The sequence below is a fragment of the Hemiscyllium ocellatum genome, chromosome 3 (genome assembly GCF_020745735.1).
Source record: "Hemiscyllium ocellatum isolate sHemOce1 chromosome 3, sHemOce1.pat.X.cur, whole genome shotgun sequence".
Taxonomy (NCBI): domain Eukaryota; kingdom Metazoa; phylum Chordata; class Chondrichthyes; order Orectolobiformes; family Hemiscylliidae; genus Hemiscyllium; species Hemiscyllium ocellatum.
This window is the reverse complement of record NC_083403.1, coordinates 4954138-4966588: the sequence shown is the minus strand read 5'-3', so window position 1 is coordinate 4966588 and position 12451 is coordinate 4954138. Positions and strand designations below refer to the sequence as shown.

Genomic DNA, 12451 nt, shown 5'->3' with positions numbered 1-12451 from the left:
GGCTGGCTGGAAGGAGACAGAGGGTAGTAGTTGATGGATTATGTTCATCTTGGAGCGCAGTTACTAGCGGTGTACCACAAGGATCTGTTTTGGGACCATTGCTTTTTGTTATCTTTATAAATGATCTAGAGGAAGGACTTGAAAGCTGGGTAAGCAAGTTTGCGGATGACACGAAAGTCGGTGGAGTTGTGGATAGTGAGGAAGGAAGTGGTAGGTTACAGCGGGATATAGATAAGTTGCAGAGCTGGGCGGAAATGTGGCAAATGGAATTCAATGTAGCTAAGTGCGAAGTCGTTCACTTTGGTAGGAATAACAAGATGATGGATTACTGGGCTAATGGTAGGCTACTTGGTAGTGTGGATGAGCAGAGGGACCTTGGTGTCTATGTACACAGATCTCTGAAAGTTGCCACCCAGGTAAATAGTGCTGTGAGGAAGGCATATGGTGTACTGGGCTTTATTGGCAGAGGAATTGAGTTCCGGAGTCCTGAGGTCATGTTGCAGTTGTATAAGACTCTGGTGAGGCCTCATCTGGAGTATTGTGTGCAGTTTTGGTCGCCATACTATAGGAAGGATGTGGAAGCTTTAGAACGAGTGCAGAGGAGGTTTACCAGGATGTTGCCTGGAATGGTAGGAAGATCTTATGAGGAAAGGCTGAGGCACTTGGGGCTGTTCTCATTGGAGAAGAGAAGGTTTAGGGGAGATCTGATAGAAGTGTATAAGATGATTAGGGGTTTAGATAGGGTAGATACTAAGAACCTTTTACCGCTAATGGAGTCAGGTGTTACTAGGGGACATAGCTTTAAATTAAGGGGTGGTAGGTATAGGACAGATGTTAGGGGTAGATTCTTCACACAGCGGGTTGTGAGTTCATGGAATGCCCTGCCCGTATCAGTGGTGAACTCTCCTTCTTTATGTTCATTTAAGCGGGCATTGGATAGGCATTTGGAAGTTATTGGGCTAGTATAGGTTAGGTAGGACTCGGTCGGCGCAACATCGAGGGCCGAAGGGCCTGTACTGCGCTGTATCCTTCTATGTTCTATGTTCTATGTTCTATGTTTAAGTGTACAAAACTACAGGGGCTGCTTGGTCTAGTGTAATCATGAAAAGCACTTCCTACTTTAACTATGTTAACAATGTATGGTCTATTGCAATATAGCAACTAATTGCCAGTTATATTGCTGTGATAGACATTGTCATAGCAACTTTGAGGATGACATGAAAATTCTCTCTCACTCCTTCGAGATCCTAATGTGGTGAAAAGCCCACCTGACATCATTATTGTGGGTGGTACATGTGGCATTCCTCAGAATTAAACCCTTTCAGACTCATGCACAATAAACACCGCTTAGTGTGGAATGATGTGCTTACAGTCAGTCAGTCAGATTCTTCAGGTCTGAGAGCCACTGTATTATTTAAACAAAGTCAGAAGTCACATAATACCAGATTACAGTCCAACAGGTTTCTTTGAAATCACAAGCTTTTGGAGTGCTGCTGCTTTATCAGGTGATGAAGGAGCAGCACTCCGAAAACTTGTGATTTTAGTAAACCTGTTGAACTATAATCTGGTATTGTGTGACTTCTGACTTTGTCCATCCCAGTCCAACACCGGCACCTCCACATCATTATTGAAACAAAGCAGATGAGTAGTTATCAGCTCATGTGAAACTTTACAATTTATCATTTCCAATTGATTCTATGTTTGCTTCTTGTTTTCCAGATTTGTGTTTGAAGGCAGAGAAATCCGATTAAATAAATCCTGCAGTTTCTTCGCGACTATGAACCCTGGGTGAGCAACAATTGAATGAGAAATGTTCCCAATTCTTCTATATACTGATTTAAATCAGAGCTAATCTGTTAAAACGTTTACAGTGCATTAAGAGCTATTGCAAAGTTGATATTTTCAGAATTTATCTAATTGCAGTGACTTTTATTCTTATTCATTGGTGTGATATTTGCATTGCTGGCTGGCCATCATTTAACACCATAAGGTATGTACGTTTACATATGGACTGGGTAAATCATATCAGCAGCAATTCTGTCTATGTTATATTACTGCACTGTGCATGAGATAACTTTCTGGCTCACCGTGTTGGAAATAACAATAAGGGATCATGCTCTTTTAGTTTTAGAACAATGTAAAACAAACAGATTAATTAAAATCTTGCTGTAAAGGACCCTCTGGGAAATGGTAACCATAGTATGAGAAAATTGGACATTAACTTTGAGTGTGATAATCATAAGAGCTCATGGTGTAGGTGTTGAAAATGGCATGAATAAGGAATTGGCTAATGGGCAGGAAACAGCAAGGGGTTCTTTCTCAGGTTGGTGACCTGCAACCAGTGGGGTTCCACAGGGATCACTGCTGAAACTGCAACTGTTTCTAATATATTTTAATGGTTTGGAAGAAGGGAACCAATGTACTGTAGTAAAATTTGCAGCGGACAGAAAAATAGGTGGATAGGCAAGTTTTGACAAGGATTTACACAGTTTAGAGAGATATTGAAAGGTTATGTATGTGAGCAAAAAGTTGGCAAGTGGAATACAACATGGGAAAATACAAAGTCGTTCATTTTGGAAGGGAGGACAAAAGAACATAGTATTATTTAAATGGAGAAAAACTGCTGAAAACAGCAACTCACAGGGATTTGGTTTGTGCACGAAATACAGAAAGCTAGCATCCAGGTTCAGCAGGTAATCAGGAAGGGCTAATGGAATGTCGGGTCTTGTTTCAAAAGGGGTTGGAATATAAGAGTAGGATAGTCTTACTGCAACTGTACAGAGTGCTGGGCAAACCACATCTGGACTGATGAAGGGCTCATGCCCGAAACGTCGATTCTCCTGCTCCTTGGATGCTGCCTGACCTGCTGCACTTTTCCAGCAACACATTTTCAGCTCTGATCTCCAGCATCTGCAGTCCTCACTTTCTCCTGAACCACATCTGGAGTCCAGTCAGCAGTTTCTGTCCCTCATTTAAGGGAAGATAATTTCATTGGAAGCAGTTCAGAGAAGGTTCACTAGGATTGCCTTAGGAGTAAAGGTTAAACAGGTTGGGACAATGAGGTGATCTCATTGAAACAATTGATAGTCTTAAGGGATTTGACAGGGTAAATGCTGAGAGAAGTTCCCTAACCCATTCCAACCTATCTCCCTCTGAACTGACTGTGCTCTCACACTCTCAGATCTAACCCTGACTTTGTAATTAAGCCTGCGACAAGGGTGTTGTTGTTGTTGTCTAGTGTACTGACCTTGACATTGCAGAGGCTGAGCGCCAGCTCTCAGATACCTCCTCCTACCTCCCCTGTCCATGACCCCACCATGATACTCCAGACTAATGTGTTCACATGGTCACTAATCTCATTTCATTTCGTAATCTTACTCCGACTGCCTCCAAGCTCACTGTCCTCCAGCCTTGCAGAGCCCACTTCTACCTCCTTCCCAAAATACACAAACAGGACTTGCCGACTGACACATTGTTTCTGCCCGTTCCTATCACACAGAGCTCATCTCTTCCTACCTTGACTCGATTTTTTCTCCCCTCGCCCAGTTCCTTCCCACTTACATCCACGATTCTTCTGATGCCTTCTGTCAGTTTCCGAATTTCCAGTTCATTGTTTCTTTACTATGGATGTGCAATCCCTTTCAATGTCCATTTTCCAACAGGATGGTGTAGGAGCTGTCTGATTCTTCTTGGAAAATAATGGTCTGATCCGTCTCTATCTCCCATTACCCTCCGCCTGACTGAGCTCATGCTCACTTTGAACAACTTCTCCTTTAACTCCTCCCACTTTCTTCAGGTCAACGGGTTAGCCATGGGAACCTACATAGTGCCCCAGTGATGCCTGTCTATTTGTGGGGTACATGAAGTATTTCTTGTTCCAGTCCTATTCCTGCTCCCCCCACCTGCAGCTCTTTCTCTGGGATATCGATGATATCATCGGTGCTGCTTCCCTCTCTCATCTAGAATTGGAAAAGTTCATTGAATTCACTTACAATTTCCATTCCACTCTCACCTTAACCTGGTCCATCTCTGACTCCTCCCTTCCCTTTGTTGACACCTGTTTCTATTTCTGATGAAAGATTGGCCACCAGTATCCACTACAAACCCACTGACAGCCGCAGTTACCTTAACTGTACATCATCACCAACCTGCTTCCTGTAAAGACTCTATTCCATTCTTCCAGTTTCTCCATCTTAGTTACATCTGTTTTGATGACGCCCCTTTTCTGCAGGTGGGCCTTTAAAATGGCCATGTTCTTATTCCACTGAGGATTCCCCACTACCGGGTTGACAAGGTTCTCAGCCAGGGCGAACCCATTCCCCACACTTTAGCTATCACCCCATCTCTGTCGAGAGTGTGGTGCTGGAAAAGCACAACTGGTTAGGCACCATCCGAGGAACCTTCCTAGATCAAGGGCCTAACACATCAATTCTCCTGCTCCTCGGATGCTGCCTGACCTGCTGTGCTTTGCCAGCACCACACCCTTGACTCTGATCTCCAGGATCTGCAGTCCTCACTTTCTCCTATCACCCCATCTTTCCACACCCACAACAATGATAGGATCCCCCTTGTCCTCACCTACCATCTCAACAGCATCCACATCCAAAGGATCATTAGCTGCTATTTCCTCCGCCTCCAGCAAGATATGACCACCAGATATTCCCCTCCCATGTCTGCCTTCCCCAGGGCCATACTCTTTGGGATACCTTGGTCTGACGTGGATCTGACTCCAGACCCACAACAATGAATCCAGGCAATTAAGGAATGGGTAATACATGCTGATCTAGCCAGTGATGCCCAGATTCTGTGAATGAATGAAAAAAGAGATAAGGAGGAATAGAAAAGAGAGAGAGAGAGAGAGAGAGAGACTGAGGAAAAAGCTGAAGTGGAGGAAATGAAAGAAATAGAAATGCATGAGAAAAAATACAAGCAGACTCTAGACTGGATTCAGGGTAATTCAAGATGGAGGATGGGAAAAATTTCTGGCTGTCAGAGCTGCTCCTTTTTCTGAGGTATTTTAGGTGTTGGAGGTGATTTCCTCGAATTCCAGGAGCAGCAATTCCTGTTTTATATGGTGTCGCATTGCTTTGGAACCTTGGGAAAAAAAAAGTCAAAACAACAGCAGTTTTAAAAGGGAGAAGAGCCGACAAAGGAAGCACATGGTGAGGTCATTGCAGGGGAGGGAGAGAGAGAGAGAGATGACCTGCACAGTTACCGCCTTTGCTGTTTGAATTCATGCATCGCTAGACATCGGAGTACATCTGGGAAAATTAACAAACAGTGAAATTCACAGCTTAATCTTGGAGGAACTGTTGGGCGAAGTTCACAGCACAGAATCAGATAAGTTAATTGTTGTTTTAAGTCTGTCCAAGAGAGAGGCTGCAGTAGTGAGTATAGTGGATTCTTTCTTGATTATATGTTTTTGGAGATAAGTCTCTTGATTAACCTTAAAATATAAGCCATCGGTCATTGTCCACATTGGTCAAGGGTAGTAATATCTGGATTACTCCCAGTGCTACGAGCTAGTGAGGGCAGGGATAGGAGGATAGAGCAGATGAATGCATGGCTGAGGAGCTGGTGTATGAGAGAAGGATTCACATTTTTGGATCATTGGAATCTCTTTTGGGGTAGAAGTGACCTGTACAAGAAGGACGGATTGCACCTAAATTGGAAGGGGACTAATATACTGGCTGGGAGATTTGCTAGAACTGCTCAGGAGGATTTAAACTATAAGGTGGGGGGTGGGACCCAGGGAGATAGTGAGGAAAGAGATCGATCTGAGACGGGTACAGCTGAGAACAGAAGTCAAACAGTCAGGGCAGGCAGGGACAAGGTAGGACTAATAAATTAAACTGCATTTATTTCAATGCAAGGGGCCTAACAGGGAAGGCAGATGAACTCAGGACATGGTTAGGAACATGGGACTGGGATATCATAGCAATTACAGAAACATGGCTCAGGGATGGGCAGGACTGGCAGCTTAATGTTCCAAGATACAAATGCTACAGGAAGGATAGAAAGGGAGGCAAGAGAGGAGGAGGAATGGCATTTTTGATGAGGGATAGCATTACAGCTGTGCTGAGGGAGGATATTCCTGGAAATACATCGAGGGATGTTATTTGGGTGGAACTGAGAAATAAAGAAGGGATGATCACCTTATTGGGATTGTATTATAGACCCCCCCCCCCACCCCCAATAGTCAGAGGGAAATTGAGAAACAAAATTGTAAGGTGATCTCAGCTATCTGTAAGAATAATAGGGTAATTATGGGAGTAGATTTTAACTTTCCAAACATCGACTGGGACTGCCATAGTGTGAAAGGTTTAGATGGAGAGGAATTTGTCCAGTGTGTACAAGACAATTTTCTGATTCAGTATGTGGGTGTACCTACTAGAGAAGGTGCAAAACTTGACCTACTCTTGGGAAATAAGGCAGGGCAGGTGACTGAGGTGTCAGTGGGGAAGCACTTTGGGGCCAGCGACCATAATTCTATTCCTTTTAAAATACTGATGGAAAAGGATAGACCAGATCTAAAAGTTGAAGTTCTAAATTGGAGAAAGGCCAATTTTGACGGTATTAGGCAAGAACTTTCGAAAGCTGATTGGAGGCAGATGTTCGCAGGTAAAGGAACGGCTGGAAAATGGGAAGCCTTCAGAAATGAGATAACAAAAATCCAGAGAAAGTATATTCCTGTCAGGGTGAAAGGGAAGGCTAAGATAAAGGGTAGGGAGGAGGGACTAGGGGGAGGGGCGATGGAGGTGGGATAGGTGGAAGGAGGTCAAGGTGAGGGTGATAGGCCGGAGTGGGGTGGGGGCGGAGAGGTCAGGAAGAACGTGGCTGAAGAGTTTCTGTGCAGAGGAGATGACCTGGGGGGTGCAGTGAGAGAGGGACTCACTGAAGTGCTGCCTGGCCTGCTGCGCTTTAACCAGCAACACATTTGCAGCTGTGATCTCCAGCATCTGCAGACCTCATTTTTTACTCGAAGATTTTAACCTACTGCGAATCCTCTTACAAGGATGCCTTCCTTGAAGAAGCTCTCTTCCTCCCTCTACAAGGACTTCAGTGAGTCCCTCTCTCACTGCACCCCCCAGGTCATCTCCTCTGCACAGAAACTCTTCAGCCACGTTCTTCCTGACCTCTCCGCCCCCACCCCACACCGGCCTATCACCCTCACCTTGACCTCCTTCCACCTATCCCACCTCCATCGCCCCTCCCCCTAGTCCCTCCTCCCTACCCTTTATCTTAGCCTGGTTGGCTCTCTCTCTCTCTTATTCCTGATGAAGGGCTTATGCTCGAAACGTCGAATTCTCTATTCCTGAGATGCTGCCTGGCCTGCTGTGCTTTGACCAGCAACACATTTGCAGCTGTGATCTCCAGCATCTGCAGACCTCATTTTTTACTACAGGGTGAAAGGGAAGGCGGGTAGATACAGGGAATGCTGGATGACTAAAGACATTGAGGGTTTGGTTAAGAAAAAGAAGGAAGCATATGTCAGGTACAGACAGGATAGATCGAGTGAATCCTTAGAAGAGTATAAAGAAAGTCAGAATATACTTAAGAGGGAAATCAGGAGGGCAAAGCGGGGACATGAGATAGCTTTGGCAAATAGAATTAAGGAGAATCCAAAGGCTTTTTACAAATATATTAAAGGACAAAAGGGTAACTGGGGAGAGAATAGGGCCCCTCAAAAATCTTCAAGGCGGCCTTTGTGTGGACCCACAGAAAATGGAGATACTGAATGAATATTTTGCATCAGTATTTACTGTGGAAAAGGATATGGAAGATATAGACTGTAGGGAAATAGATGGTGACATCTTGCAAAACACCCAGATTACAGAGGAGGAAGAGCTGGATGTCTTGAAACGGGTAAAGGTGGACAAATCCCCAGGACCTAATCAGGTGTACCTGAGAACTCTGTGGGAAGTTAGAGAAGTGATTGCTGGGCCTCTTGCTGAGATGTTTGTATCATTGATAGTCACAGGTGAGGTGCCGGAAGACTGGAGGTTGGCTAACGTGGTGCCACTGTTTAAGAAGGGCGGTAAAGACAAGCCAGGGAACTATAGACCGGTGAGCCTGACCTCAGTGGTGGGCAAGTTGTTGGAGGGAATCCTGAGGGACAGGATGTACATGTATTTGGAAAGGCAAGGATTGATTCGGGATAGTCAACATGGCTTTGTGCGTGGGAAATCATGTCTCACAAACTTGATTGAGTTTTTTGAAGAAGTAACAAAGAAGATTGATGAGGGCAGAGCAGTAGATGTGATCTATATGGACTTCAGTAAGGCGTTCAACAAGGTTTCCCATGGGAGACTGATTAGCAAGGTTAGATCTCATGGAGTATAGGGAGAGCTAGCCATTTGGATACAGAACTGGCTCAAAGATAGAAGACAGAGGGTGGTGGTGGAAGGTTGTTTTTCAGACTGGAGGCCTGTGACCAGTGGAGTGCCACAAGGATCAGTGCTGGGCCCTCTACTTTTTGTCATTTACATAAATGATTTGGATGCGAGCATAAGAGGTACAGTTAGTAAGTTTGCAGATGACACCAAAATTGGAGGTGTAGTGGACAGCGAAGAGAGTTACCTCAGATTACAACAGGATCTTGACCAGATGGGCCAATGGGCTGAGAAGTGGCAGATGGAGTTTAATTCAGATAAATGCGAGGTGCAGCATTTTGGGAAAGCAAATCTTAGCAGGACTTATACACTTAATGGTAAGGTTGTAGGGAGTGTTGCTGAACAAAGAGACCTTGGAGTGCAGGTTCATAGCTCCTTGAAAGTGGAGTCGCAGGTAGATAGGATAATGAAGAAGACATTTGGTATGCTTTCCTTTATTGGTCAGAGTACTGAGTACAGGAGTTGGGAGGTCATATTGCAGCTGTACAGGACATTGGTTAGGCCACTGTTGGAATATTGCGTGCAATTCTGGTCTCCTTCCTATCTGAAAGATGTTATGAAACTTGAAAGGGTTCAGAAATGATTTACAAGGATGTTTCAAGGGTTGGAGGATCTGAGGTACAGGGAGAGGCTGAACAGGCTGGTGCTGTTTTCCCTGGAGCGTCGGAGGCTGAGGGGTGACCTTATAGAGGTTTACAAAATTATGAGGGGCATGGATAGGATAAATCGACAAAGTCTTTTCCCTGGGGTCAGGGAGTCCAGAACTAGAGGACATAGGTTTAGGGTGAGAGGGGGAAGATATGAAAAAGACCTAAGGGGCAACTTTTTCACGCAGACTGTGGTACGTGTATGGAATGAGCTGCCAGAGGATGTGGTGGAGGCTGGTACAATTGCAACATTTCAGAGGCATTTGGATGGGCACATGAATAGGAAGGGTTTGGAGGGATATGGGCCGGGTGCTGGCAGGTGGGACTAGTTTGGATTGGGATATCTGGTCGACATGGACGGGTTGGGCCATGTTTCCATGCTGTACATCTCTATGTCTCCAGAAAAATACAAGTGAAGGAGGAATAATCAGAAAAGAAACAGGAATATGATGACAGACAGAGAAATGCAAGAGGACAGTGACAATGGGAAGTGTGGAGGAGTGCAAGAGAGAGCAAGAAATAGGAGTGAGTCAGCAGAGAAATGGGGGCTAAAGTCAAGCAGGTGAATCGAAATGGTGATGGTCAATGACTCCAAAAAATATAAAAACACAGAATGTGTGCGAAATGGTTATACTGCTCCACCTGAAAAGTGATTTAATGAGGCACAACGGATTGTTTCAAAAGGTTCAGCCTGTTCAGGGTCATCAGTTTAAAGTGACAGGGCACTAACCAATGTACCCAGCTCACACGTTCAGTCTTGTCTGTCCTCTCTGGGGATCGATCAACATTCGGTATCATATCAGTTGTTAAAAAAAACTTATAGGAACGTTGGGTTTGTGGGCAGCACGGTGGTACAGTGGTTAGCACTGCTGCCTCACAGCGTCAGAGACCCAGGTTCAATTCCCGCCTCGGTCGACTGTCTGTGTGGAGTTTGCACATTCTCCCTGTGTCTACGTGGGTTTCCTCCCACAATCCAAAAATGTGCAGGTTAGGTGAATTGGCCATGCTAACTTGCCTGTAGTGTTAGGTAAGGGGTAAATGTAGGAGTATGGGTCTGGGTGGGTTGTGCTTCAGTGTGTCGGTGTGGATTGTTAGGCTGAAGGGCCTGTTTCCACACTGTAAGTCATCTAATCTCATCTAGTCTAATAGAGTAAAGTAAGGAGTGATATTACACCTCTACAGATAATTGGTCAGACCACATTTGGAATACTGTGGTCAGTTCTGGTACCTTAATTAAGAAAGGAGAGTGCAGCCGAACTTTACTTGAATGACACCAGGAATGAGATGCAAGGGATGATTGGAGCAATTGGACTTAATCTGCTTTGCTCCAATGAGAATAAGAGATGATGTCATTGAGATATTCGAAATTATGAGCAATTTTGACAGGGTAAGGAAGGATAATCTGTTTCCACTAGTTGGTATGTCAGTAACAAGGGCTTACAATTTCAAGACTGTCAGTAAGAGAGCTCGGAGTGAAATGAGGAGAAACTTAACTCAGAGAGTTGTTAGGATTTGGAAAGTGCTGCCAGGGAGAGTGGTGGAGGGGCACTCCATACAAGGTTTCAAAAGAGAGCTGCATATGTATTAAAGTGATAACTTTCGAGGGCTACAGGGATAGGCTGGAGAGTGGGTCACTCTTTTGGGAGCAGGTGCAGGATCAGTGGGTCAAATAGCCTCATTCCGTACCGTAAAACTCTCCGATTCTATATCAGCCTCTACATAATCTACACCGGCATCTCCAAATCATACATAATCTAGGTAGCCTCAGGTTATTTAACACACTTTATTTGAAGACAGCCCAATGGCAGTTTAAGTGGGTCATTACTCCCTGAGCTCTGCTTTGAAGAGCTGCAGAAATGCCACAAAAGGCCAATGTTGTCAGTCTCTCTCCTTCAACCTCTGGGTCAACATTAAAGTCTACTTTAATCCCCAAGCCTTTGATGTTTCCTCTCAGACATTTTAGTGCCTTTTATTGTAAAACCTGCCAGGATTAGTGTGCTTATTCCTTATCAAAGCCACTTTCCAAAAGCTTCAGCATCTTTCTCATTTGATGAATTCCAGGATTGATGTCAGCTCTTGTCCTGAAAATAAAACTCTACCATTTCTGCTTGACTTACACCAAGGATTATTTTTTCATAGTGTGTTTTTTGTCTAATACCACTCTCCTGCTCTGAGGCTACAACAGACACACGTTACAATTTGTCTGGTTCCAAGATTAGAATTTGATGAACTATTAGTTGAAAGGCTTGGGAGTCGATTTGTGTTAAAAGGCAGCCTCAGTCAACGAGAAATATAATTTCTGATAGCTTAGTTTACTGGCAATTAATCTTTGTTACACCTCACTGGGATAGTGTACTGGAAATCAAACTCCTGCTCTTTCTGGAGTCAAATAAAAGCTAAATATCTTCAAAAATTGGCTCAGTAGGTAGCACTGCTGCCTCACAATGCCAGGGACCTGGGGCGACTGTCTGTGTGGAGTTTGCACATTTTGCCCGTGTCTGCGTGGGTTTCCTCCGGGTGCTCCGGTCAGGTGAATTGGCCACGCTAAATTGCCCATAGTGTTAGGTGCATTACTCCGAGGGAAATGGGTCTGAATGGGTTGCTCTTCGAAGGGTCAGTGTGGACAGGTTGGGCTGAAGGGCCTGTTTCCACACTGTAGGGAATCTAATCTAATGATTGAAAAAAATAAACAATTCATAGCTGTCAACATATAACTCTACTGTACCCATTAAACTCTATGTTACTATTTAACTGTATTCATTAAAACTAACCTCAACTTATCAGGGGAAATAAATTGACTGTCTGCAGGCTTGAGGTTTTTTTCACTGCAGAACAAAAACAGCCTCTTCCCTTCCGGAATCCAATACCTTCCGCCCCGAACATTCCTGACAGCCAATCATGTAATCGCTGGCAAGCAGGTGACCTCAGTCATCGATGACTGGTCACTATTTGTGATGTGGAGGTGCCGTTACTGGACTGGGTGGACAAAGTTAAAAATCACCAGGTTATAGTCCAACAGGTTTATTTGGAAGCACTAGCTTTCAGAGTGCTGCCCCTTCATCAGGTGGTTGTTGTATCACTCTAATCATTTGCTATGAATTCTGTGTCTTATGGTCCTGCTACACAACTACCTGATGAAGAAACAGTGCTTCCAAATAAACCTGTTGCATTACTTCATGGTGTTGTGTGATTTTTAACTTTGGTCACTATTTCACCATCCAATTAGTTACTTGTTGCTGGCCAAATCTCCATTCATACACAGTCCCTTGGCTTCTGTTTGTATGCAGTAAGATTTCCCCCACTGCCTGAATGACAGATGTATATATAAAACTTTCACCCAAGTGTCAGGTAACGTGTTTTCAGACAATGCAGCAATCCTTCAACAATCCTTGGTTTTTACAACACTCATTT

General features: G+C 44.3%; 1 protein-coding gene across 1 annotated transcript in view; it reads left to right on the top strand.

Annotated features, from left to right (window-relative positions):
* The window catches only part of LOC132832876 (dynein axonemal heavy chain 6-like), a 670564-nt gene that overhangs the window by 203207 nt on the left and 454906 nt on the right, over positions 1 to 12451 (top strand). The window contains exon 28 of the mRNA XM_060851082.1: positions 1720 to 1788. Within this exon, the coding sequence (XP_060707065.1) occupies positions 1720 to 1788 (69 nt within the window). The remainder of the gene's footprint in view (positions 1 to 1719; positions 1789 to 12451) is intronic.